Source organism: Alligator sinensis, unplaced genomic scaffold, assembly GCF_000455745.1.
Source record: "Alligator sinensis unplaced genomic scaffold, ASM45574v1 scaffold609_2, whole genome shotgun sequence".
Taxonomy (NCBI): domain Eukaryota; kingdom Metazoa; phylum Chordata; order Crocodylia; family Alligatoridae; genus Alligator; species Alligator sinensis.
The window spans coordinates 1,653,878-1,678,983 of record NW_005842090.1 but is presented as its reverse complement, the minus strand read 5'-3'; the positions used below and the strand labels follow the sequence as shown (position 1 = coordinate 1,678,983).

General features: G+C 43.7%; 1 protein-coding gene across 2 annotated transcripts; it reads right to left on the bottom strand.

The window, feature by feature from the left end:
• Positions 1-10,840: 10,840 nt before the first annotated feature.
• On the bottom strand, positions 10,841-24,373 carry CDO1 (cysteine dioxygenase type 1). 2 transcript variants are annotated; one of them, XM_006023988.3, is made up of 5 exons: positions 24,156-24,373; positions 20,519-20,596; positions 17,971-18,128; positions 14,701-14,870; positions 10,841-11,616 (listed from the first exon to the last, which is right to left on the bottom strand). In XM_006023988.3, exons 1-5 carry the CDS (start codon positions 24,323-24,325, stop codon positions 11,587-11,589), a joined length of 606 nt encoding a protein of 201 aa, XP_006024050.1. In that variant the 5' UTR covers positions 24,326-24,373; the 3' UTR covers positions 10,841-11,586. The 2 variants fall into 2 exon arrangements, with proteins under 2 accessions (XP_006024050.1, XP_025060402.1); XM_025204617.1 differs by lacking the exon at positions 20,519-20,596.
• Between the last annotated feature and the right edge of the window lie 733 nt (positions 24,374-25,106).

Sequence of the window (25,106 nt, the reverse complement as noted above, 5' to 3'; positions counted from 1 at the left end):
GGAATTGGAAGGTAGCAGGGCAGATGGGAGGGAGGGAGGAGGTTAGAGGGAGAATAGTACCTGTAAGAGGAAAACAGCTAGCATCCTAATGACTCATCAGTTAAGCAATTAGTTGCTCATTCACAGGTGCTCCTTCCCTCCCAGGGCAGGGCTTCACACTGTGTTGTCTGGCTAGGCTTGTCTCCTCCCCCTCTTCCTGTTTATCTTTTAATCATTTAACCAATATAATTAGAATTTTACTTTAAATTATATTTACATCCCTATTGACAGCCCAGGAAGTCACAAGTTCAAGGCCATACCAGGAAATTCTGTTAAGTACCATGTCACAAGGACACAGAAAAGGAAATGAGGTCTTGTTTGGTCTCTCCTACATATTTTCCATCAGGGCATTTGGTGCATTGGATGAGATGCTTTACATTTCTGGAGGTGCAGCTGTAAGATCCTGGGATGCTGATGGCTCTGTTGTGGGGTGTAGTAATAGTGGGGGTGGTGGAGATGTGTTGGCAGGTTTTGCATTTCTTGTCATGGCACGGTCAGGATCCTTTTGGTGTGTTCTGGGCTTGAGGAAGTTTGCTTCTGGTGATAAGATTAGCGAGGTTCGGTGCTTGTTTGAAGGCTAGGATTTTACATATGGGTTCGAGGAAGGGGTATTGCACACCTCTGGTTATGACATATCACCCCTCCCTTGAACCTGTATGGAAAATCCTCAAACAATTGCAACCCATACTAGAAAGAGACCCTATTCTTAAAAAGATCTTCCCAGAACCACCCATCCTAGCCTTCAAACAAGCACTGAACCTCACTAATCTCATTACCAGAAGCAAACTTCCTCAGGCCTGAACACACCAAATGGATCCAGACCATGCCAGGACAAGAAATACAAAACCTGCTAAACACATCTCTACCACCCGCACAATTACTACACCCCACAACAGAACCCTGCATCTTACAGCAGCACCTCCAGAAATGTAATGCATCTCATCCAATGCACCAAATGCCCTGATGGCAAATACGTTCGAGAGACCAAACAACCACTGCATACCAGAATGAATGCACACTGAAATCTATTAAAGACAAGAATATCCAATTACCTGTGGGGGCACATTTCTCACAAGAAAACCACTCTCTCTTCAATCCCTCAGTTCTAATCCTCAGAGGGAATTTACAAAACACTTCACAGACGAGCCTATGAACTTCACTTCATCAACCTCCTGGATGCAAAAAAATCAAGGACTAAATATTAGGGCTGTGCAAAATGGCACCATTCCATTTTGAATGGTATTTTGACATTTCAACAGAACAGCATTTCATTTCAAATTTCATTTCGATTCAAAACTGCTGTTCATTTCAATGTTTCGCCCATAGGCTATAATGGGGAAGCGTGAAACAACCTATAAAACTTTGTCATTTCTGGCCTGATTTGGATGAAACTTGCAGAAATGGTAGCCCCTTCTGAGAGCAAAAAGTCTGCCAAGTTTCAGGGAGATAGGTACAGGGATTTTGGAGAAACTGCACCTCAAAGTCTTGAAAGCAAAAACCTCATGTCATGTGTATGTGTTAAGCCACAGCAGGGTCAAAACTGCAGGCATGCTAGCCCCTGCTGAGCCCACAAAGCTTGCCAAGTTTCAAGGATATAGGTGCAGGGGGTTGGGAGAAACTGTACCTCTAGCTGCGGACAAGCAAAACACATGACATGGGTGACACTGTGTGTATGTTAATGTGCAGCAGGGTGAAACCTGCAGGAATGGTAGCCCCTGCTGAGGCCATGAAATGCCAGCTGTCAAGGAGACAGGTGCAGGGGTTTTGGGGGAACTGCACCTCAAGCTGCGGACAAGCAAAACACATGACATGGGTGACACTGTGTGTATGTTAATGTGCAGCAGGGTGAAACCTGCAGGAATGGTAGCCCCTGCTGAGGCCATGAAATGCCAGCTGTCAAGGAGATGGGTGCAGGGGGAGTCTGGGTTCTGGGGCCCTGCACCTCTGGCTGCTGACAGGCAAAACTCGTGACATGGGTGGGTGACACTGTGTGCGTGTGTTAAGGTGCGCCCTCACTGAACTGACACCAAAGCAGAAAGTAGGGCAGTTCAAATGACGCTGCCTTTTATGCAGTTTTTCCATCATTCCCCCAGAGCACTGGGATTGGAAGGGACCTCAGGAAAGGATGACAGTCACTGGCCAGCTACACAGTCTATAATGAAAGCACTCCTTCCCCCCTTCCCCCTCCCGCTCCTTACTTTAGTTTTGTTTCCCTGCAAACAAGCCCAGCTTGAGTTTCGAAATTCAAAACATTTCAAAAATTTCGAAATGTTTCGACTTGCTGTTTCAAAGCTCTACATTTCATTTCAATTTTGCTGTTTCGAGCTCTAAATGAGTCAAAATGAAACTGCTGGTGAAATTTCACACAGCCCTACTAAATATAGACATTGGATTTATGACACATTATAACCTGCCTGACATCCGACTCCACCTCTCCACTATTTAACTGCTACATTCATCCCCCTTCTCCCCCAACCCCCTAGCCTGTCTCTCACCCACTGATTCCTCAATTTACATCTTCACTGACTGCCTGTCTTGCATGCATGCCAGCCTCTGGCTTCTTTACTATTCATTCCATCCAAGAAAAGAACAAAACCACAGCCTGACAAAGGGTTTTTAAACCCAACAGCTTGCTAAATTTTTTTTTTCCAACTATTTAAGTTCGTCTAATAAAAGATACCAGATTCACCCAAAGAACCTTGTCTGCCTCTCTCCTTCTACAGCACTTACAGTCTGAAGTCTCATTGATTGATATACTTACTTAGCCTGCTTGGAGCCAGGCAAATCAGAATTAAGAACTCCGCCCCCGCCCCGGCAGAGGCTTGAGCCAACTGTTAAATCCTCAGTTGGTATAAAAAAAAAAAAATCATAGTTCATTTGACACCAAGGGCACTGCTACACCAATTTATAGCATCTTCACTTAGCATCCAAACCCAGCAGTTCCCAAAGGCTTCCAGCAGCCTCTTTAAGTGAATTTAGAAGCTTTGTGCAGTGCCCTTCAAGAAGGTTCTTTCAAATACCATTTTCCTCTCCAGGAACAATCTGTCTTCTAATACCAGCAACCCCAGATCTCTTTCCTCCAAAGTCTGAGCTAAACTACAAAGCTAAATCTGTGCCAAGGGCAGAATCCATATTTTCTTATACACTGCTATCCAAAAGGTTAAAAACAGACAGTCTCTTCATACTGAACTTCTTTGCATTTTTAAATCTTATCTAGAGACTAAAGGCATAGCATTGTGCGAGGTCACGGAGCATGATGGTCATCACATTAACACCAAAAGTTCAAAATCTGCTTTAACCATACCGGACCAAAAAAAAAAAGCCTACTGTAATGTTATCAAATTGCCCTCCACTCCCATGGTGGACATAGCCAGGGAGGTGGAACCTTAGGGTGCCTGTAGAGGTGGTGGGAGGCTGTTCCAATGTGCTGTAATTACATTAATCAAGTCTGCTGGAGTGTGCTAATCAGTGCCATGGCAAGGAAGTTTGGCACCCAGGGCAAAGCCCGCAGTGGCAGCCCACCCTTGCCCTGTGCACAGATCTGGGGGACACACACCCATCCCATGCGTGCCTGGGAGCGCATGCAGCAGGAGCCACCCTCCCCCCATACAAGCTACTTGTGGCTCCATCCCGTGCCCCACCCTGGCTGGGCAGCACTTGTTGGCACCCCTTCGCTTCGGTGCCCGGGGTGGTCTCCCTGCTCACCCACCCTTGCTATGGCACTGGTGCCAATTACTGCACTTCAGCCAGCCTCCATGTCTTGTGTGTCAGCATCCCTGTGCTGCAAAATTGCAGTGGGGCACTTTAACTGAAGCTTGTTGAATGAGCTTTAGTTAAAACACCCCTGGCATCATTTTGAAGCTCAGGGATACTGATACCCAAGATGCTGCAGGCACTTTAATTAGAGCAGCTCTGGTGCCACTCTAATTAAAGTGCTCCCACCCCCACAGCTCATGTAAAAACACCTTTAATCTGCAGAGCAACTTCTGTAAGCCACCCAAACAAGTGTATTGCCTCTGCCTTGGCCATCTAGTTCTGGTTCTCCTTTTATGCAGAAAGTGTATGCTACTTTTTTCCTATTACATGACTTAAAGGCACCAAGCCCCAAGCATTCACGGGGCTGTTTTGCAATTCAGTTAAGGGCAAAGCCATGCACTTGGCTGCAGTGAGAGAGTTGCAGAAACACATTCCCTCAGCATATTTTTTGGGTAGAGCGCTGACTGCAAATTGGTCGTTTGTGCCAGGGAAACATGTTTCCAGTTCAGGAGAGGCAGGGAAAAAAAGAAGAGGATTTAATTTTATGGCTTCTGCTCTCAAGTCTTCCCAAAGCAAGCAGGATTTGCAAACCAAGCCAAGAACTTGGCATGCAACGGCGGAAATAAAAAAAGTGATTTTTCAGGAGCTTAACCAGAAAACAAAACAGGGGCAGGACAGCAAGATGCAACTTGCTTTCATGGTAAAGCAAGCTCTCCTTCCCACCCAAGGAACATAACATTCTCCTGGTAATTTCATGCATCTTACTAAAACACCAAGAGAATGACAGCAAGAAAATAAACAAGCAATGATAAAAAAGCCCTTACAATTTCTAGGGCACCATTTCTTAGTGTCAGAGGAATTATAATGCTGTAATACTCCCTGCATGTTGGGAAATTGTTCTATCTAGATTGGGGGGGAAATGCTTCCTTCTAGAGGTTGTATTGACTTAATTTCAAATTAGCACATAAAGCCCTTTACCACCTTGGTGCAAGGGCTAATCAGCCAGCCAGTTTTCATTTCTTGTGAAGCTGGGATGGACACTGAAAATGCACTGACCATATTCGAGGAGTTGAGAGGAGACTGAGATAGGGAATAGCTGCTGATTATTTTGCTTTGGTTTGTATTTCTCATGCTGCCTAAGAGAAAGTATGTTTGTTTTAGATACCCTTTTGCAAAGTATGGGCATCTTTTTTCTTCATCTGTCATGTGTCCCTGGGGAGATAAACTGTAATGTAAGACATTGTGCCTTGAAGAGTCAGAAAAGGGTCCTAAGGGCGCAGACAGAAGTGACATTTTTGAGCGATCTGACCCCTAAAAGCACTCTAAAGCTGTTGTAACACGTGCACAGCTGCAAAGTGCTTTTAAAGAGGCTGATTGTGTGAATAATTAACCCTGATTAAATAAGGTGCTCAAAATGCAAGTGCCTTAGGTAAATTGTGTTCCCTCCAGGGTTAATTTTTCATGTGGGGTCAGGGCTGGGCTGGTGCCTAGCCCCACTGTCAGGGGGAAGGAGACAAAGCTCCCAGCTGCTGAATGGCCAGAGCTGTGGAGGATGGGGGGGAAGGAGGCAGGGAATGGGGCCCCCTCACCTTGCAATCCTCTCCCCAGCTCCCCTGGCTGGGGTATTGAGGGAAGATGGGTCAAAGTGCCTGAGGTGAAGGAACTCCATTCCCTGCCTCCCACTCAGTTCTGGCTATTCAGCAGCCAGCATGGGAGCACTGGACTTATGAATGGTCTGGGGGGGTTGGAGAAGACCTCCTTCACCATGAGTTAGAGTGGGACCCTAACATCCGTCTGTGTCCTGCATGTCTTGGGGAATCAGACTTAGTTTGGCATACCTGGACCCATGAGTGACTGTTGCCTCCCAAGACTGGGGGGGGCACAATTTGTGGGTGGCAGCATCGGTGGTGGGGTGGCAAGCAACAACTGTCCACAAAAGCGGTCAATGGGGGGGGGAGCAGCGATCACCCGCAGAAGCTGGTGGTGAGCGGTGTCTGCCTGTAGAAGCTGGTGGTGGCCAATCTCAGGGAGGGGCACATGCCCCTCCTATGAGTTGTCTATGCCTGGACCAGCAGACAGTGTAATTCCACTTCTGGAAAGAGTACTAGGCAGAGTCTGTACCCAGGGACTATGCCAGAGATGCTGAAGCTAGAGTCAATGAACTGAGCTGACTCTCAGACCAAGGAGAGTTGGAAAGTGCATGGGCTCAGCATGTACATCCAAACATGGCAACTTAACTGTTAAACCAGTAGGGAGAGCTTGGCCAGGGGTATGATAAGAGATTCTCCACCTCCACCCTGTCTCTTTCATGTGGACAGATTAATTTAATGTAAGATTTATTGGGCTGGCTGGCTGGCTGACAGGGATTGCAGAGGTTTCACAAGCCCCAAAGGAAGCAGTAGAATCTCATAACTCTCCCCTTCCCCTCTGCCCACACTGATAGACCACCACCACACATAATCTGATAAAAACAAGCCAAATAATTAAAAAGAAAGAAAAGAATTCTTTAAAACAATGAATGTTCCAAACTGATTGAAAGCAAGTTACCCAATTTAACCTCAGAAGGTTACACCCTGGCAACACAAACAACTTTCTCCCAGGCATGGGAGGGGGCATGAAAAAAATAATTTAAGAATAAGCCAGTGAATAGATTGTACATCTTGTATCCTTGGCATTGAAAAACAGGAACATTTTATTATTATTAAAGAGGTGTCTATAGTATGAAACTTGGCTATTGCAGTACAATTCTGCCTCTTTCTACATGAAGAGATGAGGGGCAAGGAGGAATTGAGCTCTGGCCCACGGAGGGCAGTTTCAATTTTATCCTGCACATGCTTCCATTTAGAAATTGAAAATGGGTAACAGAAAAGCAAACAATTAGGACAGTGATTACGGCAGCATAGAGATTACTGAAACAACTGGTGGAAAGTTACAGTGTTGCCCTTTCTGCTCACGTGAAGGCTGATAGCTATTGGACCAGCAATCGTAAACATGCACAAAGGGTGTCCGTCCGTCCCCCACCCCCACCACACTTTTATGGGATTAACTGTTTGAGCTTCAGAAAATACAAGCGTGAAGGTACAATGCCACTGAAGCAGCAAAAAGAAAACAGGTGGTGGCAGCTTTTGTGGGGAAAGGGCTATTTTAGTGCATTTATAGTGCTTTACAAACTGAGCAGCTTAACCCCCATCTTACAGGTAGAAAAACTGAGGCTCAAGAGCAGAGGCGGGCAATTATTTTGGGTGGAGGGCTGCTTACTGAGTTTTGGCAAGCCATTGAGGGCCGCATGATAGGCAGCCAGGGGCAGATAAATATTAATTTTCTAAATTTTGTAAGGGCCCCGCAGGCCAGATAGAATGGCCTGGCGGGCCGCATCCAGCCCCCGAGCCACGTTTTGCCTGCTCCTGCTCAAGAGTAAATCACTTGCTTAGGTCACACAAGTCAGTGGCAGAGTTCTAGTCTCCTGACTCTTAGGCCAGTGTCCCAGGCTATGGCCTTACAGCTTCACTTATGGCCAAAGAAGTTGCATTATCATAACTAAGTTATCCTCAGCAACATAAATCTGTTTAAAACCTGCTTAAGCTGGTCTTATTTGGATCAGTAATTTACCAAGTTGAGATAAAGCAATTTAAGACATGCTTAAATTGGCTTAAGTGCAATTGCACAGTAGGAGTGCTTTGGTTCAATATCAGTTTTCTCAGACCAGTTCAATTATTCCTGTATAGACAAGGTCCAAGGAAAAGAGAAAGATAACACAGCAAAGGGATGGGGTGGAGCAGAGCCACAGGCAACTGGTAAGGGGGGCACATGGCCCCCTGACAGGCCATCCCCACTGTCAACACCGCCAGCGGCTTCTGCAGATGCTCACCAGCTTCATCCCCATCGTCAGTGGCTTCTGCAGGTGCCCCCCCAGACTCGAGGCACCAATCACCCATGGGGAGAGCAGCCATAAATTGGCAAAGAAATTGATCTTTTTAAGAACACAAATTGGATTTGCAGAAGACTAGCCCTGCAGGGTAGAGAAAAGAGATCTTTGATTCTCAGTCACTTGGAAAAACAAAAACAGATCATGCCTGTACCTGCTGCTACAGCTTCTGAGCAGCATCAGGTTCTCTGGCTCCTATGCCCCACCCCTCCTGAGAAGCAAGACAGCCCCTGGCTCCTCATTAACAATGAGCCCACTCCACAAACTTTTTCAGTGTTTTTACTGAGGAAGTAATTATACAGCACGTGTGGGGGCTACAAGACCTTTAATAAAACAGATAGTTACCAGCCCTTCAGTACCAATACAAGGAAAACAGTGGCTAATCTTCCACTAAACAGATTGTGTATAAAACCAAGGCTCTTTAACAACTAGCATGTCCTCATAGTGAATTTGCAATTATTTCCCCCAAAAAGAGGCAATTAATTAGCCACATAAAAACTTATTCAAGCTTTTCCTTCACATTTTCTCCTTCACCTAGCTCAGATTCCAAGATTTTTAAACTCCACATTCTTAGAACAAGGTCCTGAGCTCACTGATTAGGAAATTTTTATTTCCTCTTCCTAATACAGGGTCTATGGGAAAACCCATGTAGGTTTAATAAAAGGGAACATTCCCCAAGAGTGCTTTTCCAAGTTAAGGGTGAGAATATGTTAGAAACACTCACTGCTTCTATTTTGAAAGAGAGTATAACCGTCCTGCATAAAGCCTGATCCACCACAAGGATCTGAGACACCAAACACCTATTTCCAGGCCAGTGAGAACTAGTGATCTGTCCACAGAGCAGCAATGCTACATCATTAGCAGGCCAATTAGGCTTAATCTGAAACTCATGCTGCCTCACGTGCCAGAGGATTTAGTAAATTAACCAGCTGCTCAGCCACAGTTAATATACATGTGCTATTTTATTATTGTGGCTTTCTGTATTTTAAGCTAATTCAAGTTTTTTGGAACAATAGAGAGTCTATCTAAGAGTGTGATGATAGAAGTTTATCACTCTGCACCTAAGTATTTTTAGACATTGCTGCTCCAGACAGCTACTGTCTTCAAATGTGTGATGTGACCAATACCATAACAGTGCTTAATAGGTAACATAAAATAAGCCACAGTACAAGCCCTAAAGAATTCTAGACTGGATTTATACCCATAGTTGGTCTGAAGGTTTCTGGTGTTAGCACCTCTGTTCACTGACATTTCTTGTCCGATTTGTTGAACATGCCTCTCCAGTGCTGTCTGGTGACATATGCACTAACATTGCAGTACAGTCATATTCAGTGAATGACTGAATGAATGATTCAGTGAAGATTAAACAAAGTCCTTGGGCCAAGACTGACAGATGCCTTCTATCTCTGGAGTTGAGATTTCCTCTTTCTTACCCCTTTGCCACTCCAGAAGTCTCTTGGTACCATGTGCCAGGAAAGTCTGCAGATAGCTGGATTGCCATCATATCTACCGAATGAAATACCTATACCAGCACATCTCAGTGTAGTCTTTCAGCCAACTATTGTCACACTGCTTCCCTTCCTCAGTTGCTATTTTTTTAAGTTTTTGAACTCCTGAGTTACTGACCATCTATAGATACCATATTTCTTGATTTTACAAGAAGAGCAAAAGAAGATGGAGTGAAAATGAACTTGAGTCATTTCTTCTGAAGAGCACTAATGTGCTGCCACTATAGCAGTACCTCCAAGCTGGAAAACTCAGGACAAAGATTCAGGTTGCACAGGATTTTAATCATATATCAGATCAGGACAGACCATGGCGCCCTTGAATAAATTAGAGTCCACGGCATGCATCATTAGGCCACATTATATATGTAAAACAGTTACCCTTTGCTCCCAGATTCTACTGCTCATTTCCCTTCCCACTTTGGGCCAAACTTGTTCATGTAACCCATAGATTCTCTAAAGGGAAAGTTTCCAAAGTAGACATTCTTCACAAACTTCTGATCTCCTTATATTTACCTTTAGTAAAGGGCAACCTGATGTTTCTTCCTTCCCACTCTCAGGAGAAGAATTATTGTAGTGTCAAATTAACCCATTGTAAAATTTTGGTGGGAGTTTCTAAAGTGCCCAAAGTAACCGACTGTCCAAGTCCCACTGACTTCCAAAAGCTGCCTAACTCTTAAGAGCTTTTGAAAATTTCCCATAGTCTAATTTTAAACAGACTGTTTTTTTCCAAAAATTTGAAAAATATCCCAAGATTTAAGCAGTGTGTAGGTATATTACAAGATATAATGTAAATGGTTATTACTGAGGTAAAACATTTCTGTAGTGCTATAGCCAAGGATGAGAGGATCTGCAACTCATTTGAAACAAAGCACTATTCAAACTTTCTGTTGCTGCTCAGTGTAGGTAACAGTCATGTAAGAAGAGTGTGAAATATTCAGCAGGTTCTATAGACAATCTCATTTTCATCTAACTTTCTTACATTTAGGCAAATGGATGTGGTGTCTTATGGGAACTCAAAGAAAATTAACCTCATTAGTTCTTGGTAAATTTCTGTTTGAATTGTAATTCAGGGGTTCACAAATAAATCTGTTTATTGTAGCCAAGGGTGACATGTAGTGGGTGCATGTGCACCCCCTACAAAAAGGCACTGCCAACACTGTTGGCGGCACCTACAAGCAGTCGCCACTTGCCACCCCACCACCGCCGTCTGTGGTTGGTCCGTGCTTGCCGCTATTGACACTGCCAGTGGCACCTGCGGGTGGTCACCAACCCCGGTTGGCGCCCCCCACCCCCGACAGCACCGGTGGCATCTGCAGGAGCTCTACACTTGCCACCGCCAGTGCAGCCATGTCCACCCACCTGCCAGGGGCATCAGTCGTTCATGATTGTGGCTGCATCTTACAGATAAAACCTTGATTTCAGTGAAGTCAATGACTAAATCCATATTAACTTAACTAAGGTCAGGATTTCATTGTACGTTTCAAATGCCTTGGCCTTTTGAAATTACTTTGTACAGCATGGTAAGATTTGAGATGTTTATGAGAGAGGATGACACTAATCAGTGAAACTTATCACGCCTATGTTTTAGTTACCATGAAAGAGAGGCTACAGGTTTTGAAATCTGTGCTCAACTCCAGTTTTATTCAGGCTACCTGAAAGGAATTCAGCAACTGTAAAGAGTTCTCTGAAAACTGGCAGTTGGCCATGTTAAACATAATTAGTCCTGTTAAAAAGCCAGACCTTTGCCCAAATCAGTTCACTTTTCAAACTCCATTGTCCCTGAAGCATATAATTGCTCCTATTTAAAAAGAAATCCGACAAATGCGATTGTAAAAAATAAAAAAAAATGCACACAACTATCAAAATACTCTAGAGTTTTCGACCCTAAAAGGTTTAATAAAATAAAACCCTGCTTCTATCATCACTGAGTACACTATCAATGGATACAAGTGTCTAGTGACTGGAAGGTATAAGTTTATATCATTACTAATTACATTGAGAGCATACGTACAGGCAGACCTGTTAGGTACAGTCAAATAGCATTTCAAAACCCTACTACTGATATTCCAGTACAGTATCAAAAAAGTGGAATTTTAAGGAGGCTTGAATAAACTACTCAATTCTGACTTTTCAGTAGTCTAAGAAAAGGCCTCTGACCTCTGAAGTAGTTTATAGCACTAGACAACTTCATGTCCCATAATCATCATTCATTCAAGATAACTACACGTTGTCTAGAAGCTGCCCTAGGTTCTATGTACATATTATTCAAATATAGCTGGCTATGGGTATCAGCTATACAATTCTTCTGTTCTTGACTGAACATTCAGCAGGTCTTGCACAAATGCTTCCTGGCACTTCTCAGTTGTTCTCTTGAGACACTGCTGTTGCCTAAAAGAAAGAGGAGAAATTCATTTTTTTAAAACAGACTTCACAGTAAACCCTTACTCTACCTCTGCTTAAGGCCCTTACACTGTCCCCATTAAGATACTCTGTCTCTAACGTATTTCTCTTCACAAAATTCTTTGCATGGTAGGAAAAGTATTATTATTCTCATTTTACAAGTAAGGAAAAGAGACTAAGTTCCCATTAGTTAGATGTCTAACTCACACTGAAATCAAAGAAAATATGGACACAGAAGACTTCCTGTGCAACTCTGGGCAAATCCTTGGCAGGACAGGAAACTGGTCTCCAGTTTTCCAAAGTCCCAGGCCAGAGCCCTATGGCACCTCTCCTTTCAGACATATTGAGCTGAGTTTGATTCTGTCAGAAAAACTGGTAGCTCAATTTGCTAACAGGGAAGGAGAAGAATCATTTAAATATATTGCATAGGAACTCCTAGAAGCAAAACCTTATGATATGTGACATCTCAGAAGGATCTGATCAAATTAATTCTATTTTCCTTGGTGTGCAAGTTTTCCATAACATCATGTCAGAGCGGTACTCACATGGTGCCACCTATGTCCATGTAGCATACTTTAGCTAAGCACATAAGAAATTTTTCTGAACCAAGTCATTGGTAAGTTAATAATAGACATGGTAATCCTGTTGTTCACTATTAGGTAGGTAAAACTGGGCACATGTACAATACCTGCATAAGTGGTCAGCTAGTTAAAATACATTTCTACCACAATCAGATGCCAGGTTCCTCAACTAAACCATAAAAAATACATTTTCATTAAATATATGTTTAAATAAAAAAGGGGTACGCCAAAAGTTTACTAGCACATATTAGCACAGATTTAGTTTCCCTTAAAAGAAAATCCAAAAGAAAGTATATAGTTTTCATATTTAGTGTGCTATATATCCTTTCCTCCCTGTATTCTTTTGAGATGTGGTAAAAAGCAGAAGGCAGCTTCAGTTCCAATGAGCTTTCCAGAAACCATCAATGAAACTAATTTTTTTTTTATTTTTTTATTTTTTTTTTTTTTTACCATTTGGTCATTTCAGACAGTTGAATGATCAAAGCCACATCCAGCCTTCATCTGTTACCTAGCTGCAGTTACAGAAGTTTAGTGTAGAGCCCCTACCGATAAAGATGTTTCACATTCCCAAGTCAGGCTGGACTTCCCACCTAAGTAAAAGTGCCACCAGTTGTTCATTCAGCAAGAGGGGGCAAATATTCTAGATTAGTGTAACTATTTTCCAAGCAATTCACTTGTTATCTTACTTACACACACAGGCACCTATTCACATCAGCTAAAGCTATTTAAAACAAAAGAAAACTCAAGCATCAAAAGTCTTGAATTCTCGTTTTCATACCACCATGGAGGTCACTATTATTTTCTTCACTATACTTTACTTTTTCTGTATGGCACAAACTCAGATTTGAGTGAAGTTTGGGAGGCCCCCACAATTTAACAAAGTTGTTATTGCTTTTATGTGAGAAAAGTGCACAAAAACAGTTTACATTGTGTCTGCTGCTCTAGATGAGTCTGCCTATTATTTAAGGCCTTAGCCTCATTGAGGGCTTGATTCTGCAAGGCGTTAAGCAATCAATTCCAACAGGTTCTGATGAGAAGTGAGGGGTTTCTGCACTCCTAAACTGATCCCATGGCTGACCCAAATAAGGTCTCAAGATCTGCCCCATTCCTTCTCCCTCTGGTGAATATCTTCGTTCTTATACAGTGCCCAACAATGGCCAACTTTTCTAAGCCAGACATACTAGAGCACTCCAAAGGGAACTCTATTAACTCCATTTCCAGTCCTGACACAGACTGTTCTAGACAGAGTTAAACTTTGATTTAACACTGTGCTGATAAGCTGGTACAATGCCTCAGGGTTTGTTTGCCACCCTGGTTTGTTACATTCCAGTCCCACTGTCCAAGTTATGCCTTAACATGAACAACAGGCAGCTGGCTTACAGCTTCTCTGAGAAAGCGCTTCTGTTTTCAAAGATCCTGTTTCAAGAAGTCAGAGAACTTTACTGGATTTTGGTGCCAATAAATTATATGGAGGAAAACAACTTTCACTTGAAATGCAAAACTGCTCAGTCAAAGAGCTGAGGCAGAGAAATTACTTGTAAAAGTTGGCTAAGAAATAAATCTAATTATGTGACATTTTCCATAAGATAAATAGTTTTCTTCACCTGTTTACTGCCTGAAGATGCTTTACCAACACCAAGATTCGGATTAATTGTTCCCTCTGCATGAAAGCAGTGTGTATCCCAATAAACTGTAGAGCAGCCTTGACCCTTTTTATTATCAAAAGGCTTTACAGCACTTTGTAAGACTGGACCCATTTGAAGGGAGGGAAAAAGAAAAGATGGGTGAAAAGAGCCTGGTACAGCCAAAATCCAGTCTCAGCTCTAATGAAGTGCAGTCTCTCTGCATCAGTTTCCTTATCCATAAAGTAGAGATAATGCTTGCCTCTTCCCTAGGGATGCTGAATGAGTTATATTTGTATAATGCTTTGAAGGAGCAAAGAAAAAGTGGCAATGTAACTACAGTAGGATTTTAAAAGTCAGCATATGGGGAGTGGGGGACAACCTTTTTGGCGGGCATGCCACAAGTTATCTCCACACCCTCCCTGAGTGCCACTCCAAGACCCCCTCCCCAATCTGATTGACTGCTCTGCTTTCTGTTCCCTACCCTGTTCTCCCTGCCCAATCTGCTGCTGTTTTCTGCTCCCTGCCCTATCTGTCACTGTGCTGTCTGTCCCCTTCTCAGTCTGCTGTGTGCCACACAGTGACTGCCCATGCCATTTGTGCCACAGGTTGGCCAACACTGATATAGGAGATGTTGACTTTACATTGCCCAATACTGAGCTCCCTTTTAAAATGTTTCAACCTTAATCTAAAAGATAACCAGATGCTCTACAAACAGGGACTGTGCGACTGCTGGAATTCCAGCTTGTGCCGAACAGCTCACCAGAGCCAAGATTTGGTATACAATGCTGGGCTCTTCTGCTTCCTCCAGGAACAGAGAAGGAGCTGAACACAAAGTTAAGGCAGGGTGTGAGTTCTGCTCTACTTACATAGGGAGTCCTTTCTCCAAACTGGCTATAGAATGTCATTTTGACTTTGTGCTTATGCCCAGTTCTCTGATCAAAGGTGTTGCAGCTGTCAAAGGGTGGGCTGTACAAATGCAGACTAACAGCAGATTCTGTGTGGCTTGTGTTTTCCACACGGTGCAGGCCAATGGAGTCTAGACAAGCAAAGACATGAAAGAAAGGGTTACATCAGCATGCAGATCTAATAAAAATCTTATCAGTATTTGGAGAAGTGCCATTAGTACTGGAAGTGATGAATAAAATACACCCACACTTAAAGGCCAAATTTGTAACAGTGGAGGGAATTTGTTTTTTATTCTCTACAGCAGATTACTAACTCTTGGGATTTCAGAGGGCTTTGCTTCCTTTGACTTTTCACATGACTCATTTGTTACCTACTACAGAACACAGGCTAACAGCAATCTATGATCGCTTAAGGAAGAACACACTGTCAGTAAGTTATTGGCTGCTGTCCCCAAATGAGTTCAAGGTTATTTTCTTTCCTAGGAGACACTGCTGCTTTGAAGAAGCTGAAAGATTTGCTTTTCCAAAGAATCAAAAATAAGACATTTCAGAAGGGGAGAGGATTTTGTAAAACTAGTTTTCACCCTGATAAAAAGGACATTAGTCACACTAAGACTGGGCTACTTGTACTTTGAGTGTAGACTCATGGGCAAGGAGACAGTTATTTTCTTCTGCAGTCATCTGTCTCCAAAATGCTGTTTCCAATATAGAATAGAACCATCTCTTCATTTGTCTGGCCTTTTGATTAAAGTGACAAATTACCAGTGTGTGGCCTGCATCCAAACTTAGTCCAAATAGCAAATATAATTGAACAGATAATAAAACAAGGCACTGTCTGTTGAGTGGCTATTAATGAGATAATGGGAACACATTCTGGGGCCAAGGGGGCAGAAAACTGAGGCGTTACAAGGTATCTAACGCATGAAAATTAAACCTACAAAATTCCCCTCATTTTGATTCAATATGAAGGTAAAGGTTGTAAATAGTCCCTGATTTTAAGTTAATGGTTCCCACAGCAAATGCACAGCAAGCACATATATGACAGTCAGGCTTTAATTGTGCCATGCAGTCAAGTCTCAGTTACTAGGGAAAACACGGGAGCTTTCCCAGCTTTGGTACCTTTCAAATACTGACTGTAGCATCAATGTAATTATTATATTTACATAAGAAAAAAATCCCTAAATTCACATTCATATCATAAGAGTGTCAAACAGACTTACTCATGTGGGTTTATAACACCATAATAGCAAAGTGAAGAAACAGCCAAATCACTTCTCTGTGCTAGTATTGCTTAAATTATAGTATGCAAATATTCAGATAGAAACAAAGATGTGATGGCCTTGTTAAAGAGTTAAGATAATACATTATGAATTCATAATATTATGCTTTCTTTAACTTAAAACTTTTTCTTTTTTTGCTTTAAATCAGAAAAAATGCAGGCACACGACAGAGAACCGTAAGTCATGTCTGAAGCATTTTGGTTGTTTAAAAAAGAAAGATAAGCAGTTGGCATTCAAGATCATACACCCGTAAAAGAGTGTGATTATTTCTGACAAATTCTTCCTATTGGCGACAAAAAAGGAAACTAAACAATTGACCAGATTGCTATTCCCATCATTCTCTTTTGTGGCCCAGATCCTCAAAGGCATTTATGAAAATAACCCCCACCTGATTTCAAGGGAGTTAGGCATCTAAGGGCCAAATCCACAAAAGGACTCAAATATATCAAGACTGAGTCTCAGCAACACTCATGCATAATTGCTGTGTGTCCAGCTCCCGAGGGGAAATTTGCAAACCTGAGCTATATGCTGAAGTTCCTTTTTGTAGATATGACCCACACATCCACCTCTCCCATTTCATAAAACCACCAGACTAAGGACCAGGTGAGGGTGGGGAAACTCTCCACCTCTCCTGTCAGATCTGTGCCCCTGTTCAGCCAAGAATTCAAGATTCCTGGGACCAGATAATGAACAAGAGAAGAGGAACATGACTGTTGACCATGACTGGTAATTTGCCTGGAAGGGAGAAATCTTGGGTTATCATCTATGCTCTAGAGATTACTCACTAATTTTCCAATGAAGAATGATTAAACAGGATGCACAAAACAGAGGCTAGAACCCAGGACTCTTTGACACGCTCTCCTCATTGGGCTACAGAGTCATGCTTCCTCTTAATTAGTTTCTCTTTGGCTTTGTGAACTTTGAATCCTTTGCATTGCATCAACAGGAGAGAAGAACACCCCATTCTAGCCAAGGCCCTATTGTGGTGGTTTAGACTCTCCAGGGAGCTGGGAAATGATGGTTGGAAACCCCCTAGGCTGAGGAGGGCACTGAACCTGGGTTATTATACAATAAGCCTGGCACCCCCTCTTTTCAAATGGAAGTGACAGCTCCTATGTTTGGTGCCAAACTCAGTTTTGTCTATGTGCATTAGGCATGTTCCAAACACTTTTGGTCCCTCAAGGTACTTAGTTGGAGGGATGCCTTCTTTGTGATTTCCAGTCTCGGGTATAAGCTGGGTGCTAAGATACACAGCTCAGCCCAGAGGATGGTGCCTCTCAGCATGCGCAGTTACAGAACTTTAGGGGTTGCAGGAACTTAACTGGGAAACATGTAAGTTCAGTGATTTCCAGGTGTCTAAGTGGTTTTGGCAGAGTTTGCATGGATCACTTGGACTTCAGCACTTAAATTCTGCCCAAGTTGCTCTTTAGGCACCCGAGGGTTTTTGTACATCTGTGTTCCTGGCTGGTAGACTTAGTAAGTGATTAAGCTTCCCACTGTAGAACAAAGCCAAAGACTATTCATAAATGCAACTAAGTATTTCTATATGAACTTAGTGTTCCCTTGCTTTCACTGATTGGATTTACCTGTACTTTTATTTTATATTGTGTGCTTACATGCATTTTCTAACACTTATTTGGGGATGATTCCTAAAAACTTGTACATATTAAAGAATTGTTCAAGAGCTTAAAGGATCAGGCCTTTCCTCCAGTCTCCTTAAATGAATTGAAATGAATGAAGGGTCTTTTAGATTAAGTCTAAACACAGGTCTGAGGGGAATTTAAATAATTATTTCCCAAGCAGGATGTAAAGATGCTGATATATGAGAGAGTTAAATGTGATATAGCAACCTAGTTAGGCAGGTTTCAAAAAGAATTAACTCTTTTGCTGAGTTAAAATCACCGATTTGTAGCAAGAGAACTGTAGTATGCAAAGCACTCAACTATCTTACCGTTGATGTAGGCACACTGATTTTCCCTCAGAACTCGTTCTGATTTCTTAGTCATCTCGCCAGTCCCTTTTTTCCCAGGCCATTCAAATAAAGTCTCCTTTAGATTCCCCTGGAGGATCTTCATAAAGCAGTGCGAGTCAGTGTGATCATGGATACTGCTATATATACAGAGAATAATGGCACTCGGTATGATGTACATATTTAATTTCACATGCTAGAAATACAGCAAATACCCTGCTATACTGCAGATTATAACAGCATTTCCCAACTGGTGTGCCATGGCACACTGGTGTGCCATCAGGTATGCTGCGGCATTTTGAGCTGGAGCCATGCCTCCTGTCTGGCTGGAGTCATGCCCCTCCACCTGCTGCTGCTGCTGTGGATGCAGACAGACAGGGAAAGTGGCTCCAGCCAGGCAGGGGTAAGGGCTCCAGCCCAAAATGCCATCCAGCTGGCTGCACAGCACTCCTCCCAGTTGGCGTCTAGCTGGCTGTGCACCATGCACCCCTTCTGCCTGCCCCCACCCCCCAGTCCGGTGTGCCCCAGTGCTTTTTTATTTAGGAAAGCATGCTATGGGGTGGAAAAGGTTGGGAAATGCTGGATTATAACATTATGGACAAGAGATTTTGGTTTTGCACACTTCTCACATAATCAAAACCCTCACAAATCTTACAGAAACATTTACTGTGAGTCAACTAAGGCTAATGTACTAGTTATTTCAATAATCTAGCATTTCAGAGCAGGCCTAGAAGTACTTAGCAGATCACTATCAGTGAAAGGATACCTAAGAAGAGGTAAAGTCTAGGGAAGAAAGCCTGTCTATGGGGAAACAAGAGGGTGCTGAGGGCTCTAGCAGGCATATATCAGTTGAAGGCTAGCAGGAAACTAATAAATGTGCAGATCCACACCTCTCCCTGGGAGAAGGAGCTTCCTAGCTCTTCTCCATCTCCATGACCTCTTAGCTAGTGTCACAGGCATGAGGTACACAGATGAAAGGAAGTTTCACTGTTTCCCAGTGGTTCTAACAGCATCAGTAAAACTGACCAGACCAAGCTCTTAATTTCACTCACTTAGGAGAACCTGGGCATCAGCAGGGGTGCTGGAACAGTTTACTTCTTTACTCAGAAATACTTCTGGAATACCATATTTGTAGCCAAAAGGGTAATAAAGGTGATTTAATTAAAGACATCAAAGCTTCCTTGCTCCAAAAACAAGTGGCTTTCGGACCCAGGCCTCCCAAGAGAAAGCTTCCTACTCATCCCAACAAGTGGATGGGTTTTGAACCCTGATGTACAATGTTTAATGCAGAGGCATTCAGTGCTTATGCACAACAAGTGCTATCCAATAAGAACAGACATTGTATTGCTTTTGATTTGCAGGAAGCCCAGGGCAGGGCTTGTTTTTTGGCATAGGAAAACTCATGAATGCCACGTAGTCACTCCCTCAGCAATCTCCTCTACTAAATCCTGGTAACAATTTGATCCTGCTTATTTAGATGGTGAAAACAAACTATGGTATCATTCCAGTCTCCAGCAAATGCTTCTCCAAGCCACAAACAGTTTGATTTAAATCACAGTCTCTACCTAAGAAAACCCCTGTAACCACAGCTGGTGGGTTGCATGTCTAGACAGCACTTTTACATTAATTTGGGGAAGTCTACATGGCACCTTCCCAACTGGTATCTAGCAATATTAGTTCATTTGCACACTTAAAACAAATGGATAATTTTCTCCTTATGTGCAGATCCAATGACCAGCAGCCAAACTCTCGCCCCCACAAAAAACCCAACCCCCACAACCCCTCCTCCCCCCACAGGCTCTTAAAGCCATTTTTTAAGCCAACAGCACTGGGAAAGAAGGAGAGACTGATCCTACTACCACAGGCTTGTACAATCTAACAGGTCATATCTTCAGCAAGGTTTGCTCTACTAGAGGCAGCATAATGTGTGGAATATATGCAGGAAGGCCCTGTGTCTCAGGGCTCTGGAGGCGCTTCAGTGACTAAAGTAAGGGCTATGACTGCAGATGCACTAGGCATTTCCCCAGACTGGTCACAGCAGCTGCAAAGGCTAATATCACATAATGGCTGTGAAACCAACAAACAGCACAGCTGGAATAGGATTCCACTTCTCTCCAAACTCTAAGCCTCCTAATCCCTAGTCTATTTTCTTAAATCTAGCCTAACAGACTTGATTACATGGAGCAATGAAAAACTACATGAGATTTATTCTACTGTACAGACCTGATCCTCTAGGGCATATTCAGGCAGAATTCCCCTTAAAGACAAGACGGGTTTACTGCAGGATCCTGTACATTTAAAAAAATAATCTAAAAGATAGAAACTTCAAAAATGCCTTAAAATCATAGATAATGAGAATATTTTGATACAGCAATCCATTATCACTATTAATGTTTGTGATGATCAAGATTTTGCCCTCTACCTGTTTTTTTATGATACAACAATGGCACAATCTTACAATGGACCAACTGAAAAGCAGTGTGCCTTTCCTTTTATTTCTCTCTTTAAATCAAGATCTTTGGATACAAACCTGCCATGCCCTTCAGCCCAGCATAAGACCATCAAGTTGAACTTTCCATTTCCTTTATCCACAAGATTTCTTGTGTACCTGGAGTAAAAAAAACCCCAAACATCTGTATATTTTTAAAATACACATAACATATAAAACCATACATTATGTATTTGCATACAAAATGTAAAGACTACAAGTATGGTACATCACAGTATATAGGGTCTGTTTCCCTTGGAAAAGCTGTATTTAGAGAAAGTGAAACTAAATTTTAATTGTTTCTGCCCATGTATTTTTTTCTGGTTGGAAAAAATGAGACAAAGTTCACATATTTTATCACCCATTCAGCTTTTGGTTTACATCCATCAGTGGGATTTGGAAACTGTGGATCGGAGATTGAAGAAAGGATAAAATCAAAATAGTTGCTGAATGAAGTCACTCCAGCAGCAAGTCTATAATTAGAAGCAGATTACTGCCACGAAGAAATGAAAATAAAGTGTGACATTCCTCCACAGCTCAATTTCAGAGATTCCTGACTTTCCTTTCTGTTGAATGGAGCTCCTTTGCATGAGGACAAAAAATAATTAAAATGTAGGGACTGCCATAAATGGTAAAGGTTACTATTTTGTGGAAAGTTCTGTTTGTACTTGTAACATTTTTGTACTGATAAAATACCTACATAGTTATGTCTGCCAAACATCTGTTCCCAAAACAAAGTCCTGTATGGTGGAATATGCTAAAAATGTTTCCCATAATAAGAAAATAAAAAGGCATAAAGAAGTTTACTGTTTAAAAACATTAACTAATAGGTTATTCTAGGGTATTTGCCAGTCTCAGGACCTCTTGTACCCACAGTTAGACAGTTGACTGTTTCCTTGTGCTCTGGTGTTGATTTATACATGTCAAATGGTTGACTATTGTCCTGCATGTATTATCTTCCTCTCTAAGGCAAGGACTGTCTTTTTGTTCTGTGTTTGTACAGCACAATGGGATCCTGGGCTGCTGGAACCTATGGCAGTACAAATAATAAGGCTCTTCACCCTCTGATTTGTAACTGAAGGCCCAATCCTGCAAGCGTACACAAGTATCTTTGGTCACACAGCTAATCTCACTGACACTACATAGCATCAATGCAAAGCAAATGCTTATGTCCTTGTGGAACTGTAACTAAGTAGTATGAGAGTCTATAACAAAATGACACACCATGTTCTCAGTCGCTGATAAACTGTGGGAGATTTTCAATGGCATGCAGGAGGAGGGGGTTTTTTTATTCATGTTAACTAGCTCTTTGTTTTACATACCTTCCCCATGACATGGCTAGGTTTATTTTGCCAAGGTAAGATGGTGTAACAAATTATTTTCATTTGATCACATTTTCTTTTACCTTCATTGCACTAAAGTTAGTTCCTTTACTTTCTCTCATTGCACTTCCACCTTCTGTTGTGTCGATACAATTTTCCCTTGTATGATGTTGGTACTGGACCAAATGTTTCATAATCTGTTATTTCTTTGCTGCATGAGTGACTGGTCAAGAGGGAAGTCATCATACAGATTTCTCATGTTACAAGTGTTGTAACAGAACATAAGATTGAACTAGAGAAATGAAGATTTTTTAACTTTGTTCTAAATGAAAAAAAAGTCAAAGTGAAAAGAAATAGAACTGATCCAAAATAATGTTTTCTTGATAAAGGGAAAAATAGAAAGGAACAAAATGTAAAAGTGCTGAAACAAAATAGTCAGCTGTAATAACAGATTACAAGGGAAAAGATACCAGAGGCAAGACAGAAAAAAAAAAGATAAATAAAGAGCAACTTAAATTCTTAACTAATATTATGCTTCCTACCCTTAAGCAAGAGTATAACAACAACAACAAAAAAAACACTAGTCCAACAATATCTACAGAAACTAAGAGGAAAGAATTAAAGGAATTAAAAAAAAGAAGGGGCAGGATGCTTCTTATCACAGACAGGCAACAAGACACTACACCCAGTTACCAAATAAACAGAAAATCAAGGGTCCAATAAAACTAGACCCCACACTTTAAGATGTTGTGTTTTCCCAAATCTATGGTAGACACAGGTATGTTTATGTACACATACCACGATGCTCACCAACTAAATGAAAGTGCCTGTATCTGTGTGAATACAAGACTTGTATTAAAGGGCTGAAACAATCTGAGAGTCAGTGTATTACTGGGTAGGGTGGCTTTGAGCTTAAAGCATGTGACTGAAATTCAGAACATCTACATGGTAGTGTAAGAGTAATGTTGCCATGATGCGTGGAATTTTGCAAGAGGTAAAGATTTCTTAGGGCGATAACTACATAGCTGGTTCAATAAAAGGTAAGATAGTCAGACATTCTAAAATAAAGCTGTTTTTAGATTGCACCTTAGGTGCATTTCAAGATACAATTCCTGATTCCGACAGAACTAGCCTGTGTGAAAACACATCGGGTGCCTCTGTGCTGGGAACTGTCAGCCCACCTCTCCCAAGAAAGCAGATCTGCCTCAGTCACACACTCCCCTGTGGGCAGGCAGAGTGCAGTCAGCAGAGGAAGTGCTGCCTGGAGGCAGAACTCCTGCACCTTGCAATGGAGCTGCGCCGATTCTGGGCTGAGTGCCAGGCTACATCTCTGTGTCTTAGTCCTTGGTCTCCAACACATTGCTGACACCTCTCCTCCCATACAGCGAGATCAGACACTGCTGAGAACCATGGCAAATCCTACAGACATGTGATGTCCAGCAACCCCCACTCTGGTGCAACAGCATAGGTCAGAGGTGCCAAACTCATCTGGCCCCAGGGGCTGGATGAGTGGTGTGGGCCTGGTCCAGGGGTCAGCCCCACAAGCCACCCTGGACCACCAATACACACTCCAAACCCTGCATGCCAAATCTAGCACCTGCTCTGGGACCCACAGCGTCCCAGACTGGCTGCAGCAGGGTGCCGAGTGCAGCTTGCATCCTGGACTGGTCATAGTGAACCCCACAGGTACTGGATGTGGCGGGGGGGGGATGACGACACAGGACTCCTGGACTGGCTGGGTGCAGGCGCTGCATGGCTCCGTGTGGGCATGAGGCAGGTCCGGCGTGCTGCGTGGGGCTCATCTCGAGACCCAGGGCCAGGGGTTGGGGGCTGCATCTTTGACAGCCCGGGGGGAGGTGCCTTCCCGTGCACTGGGGAACCGCAGGGGAGGCGTGGAGGGAGCAAGGATCCAGCCCCAGCTAGGGCACTGGGTTCCTCCACCTCCCTGCTGTAAGGAACGTCATGTGCCCAGTTTATAGGGGCCACAAGGGTCCAGATAAAAATAATCTATGGACTTTTGGCCCGTGGGTGGGGGGAGACAGCCGGTATCACGGCAGGCATGTGACGCCCGCCCCGGGCTCTGCCGCAAACAGGGGGCGGGAGGGCGGGCCCTGCTGTCACCCAGGCCGGGCGCTAGGCTCGGATTGGACGACCGGACAGGGGCCGGGGGGGCGGCGGAGCGCGGGAGCAGCAGCGCCCCCCGGCGGGGCACGGGGAAAGCTGTCGCCGCCGCCCTGCAACAGGCCCCGGCTGCGCTTTGTCTGCAGGGCACCGGCACCGGGCAGGTCAGCACCACAGGCGATGGGGAGCGGGAGAAGACGGCCCCACTCCGCCCGCGCGCGGACGGGCCCCCTCACCTGAACTGGTCGAACTGGGCAAAGCCGGCCCAGTCGGCGGGGTTGCTCTCGTAGGACTCCATCAGCGCCTGCACCTCCTCCACGTTCACCTCGTCGCCGGCGAAGAGGCGGTGCAGGATCTGGACCAGCTCGTCCAGGCTCCGCGCCTTCCACACCTGCGTCTGCTCCATCGCCACGCGCGCCGCCGCCGCCGCCGCCGCCGCCGCCTGCTCCTGCTCCTGCTCCTGCTCCTAGGCTGCGCTCGGTGGCAGCCGCCCCTATTTATGCTCGGGGAGCTCCGGCGGGAACGTACCAAGTGCCCGAGGAGGTGGGGACGGACACGCGGGGGAGTTGCCCGCTGCGGATCCAGTGGCTGGGCCGGCCCAAGAGCGGAAGCCCCCTCCCACCCGCTCCAGGCGATGGCCCCCATCTCCACCCACGCGGCTGCTCTCTGCCTGGGCCGCATCCCAGTCCCACCCCGGTCCTTCATAGCAGGGGAGCTGTTTAGGTGTGCACGCACGAACGCACACACACACTCTCTCTCTCACTTAATATTAACACGCGCACACTTTATTAATATTAACCCTCTCTCTGGTATGATATTAATCATCTTCCTCACTGTCCCTTCATAAAAGCATCCCTCCCACTTCGGGACGTTGCACTGGGGTGACACAAACGTCCCTTTTTCTTTCCTCCAACAAAGGGAGGCGGAGGTGCCACATTTTGGTGTGCGCAAGGCTCTTTGGGTAAATCGGAGGTCTTTGATTAGACCAACTCACATAGTTGGCAAATTTCTTAGCAAGCTTTCGGGTTTAAGTGCCCTTCATCAGTCTGAGGAAGCATTTGCATAAAATAAGAAGAAGTTTGCCAACTATGTGAGTTGGTCAAATAAAAAGATCTCCAATTTAATCTGGTCTGCCTATGTCCTTAGACCAACACTGCTACATCCTACACCCCTGTCACGTATTGGCT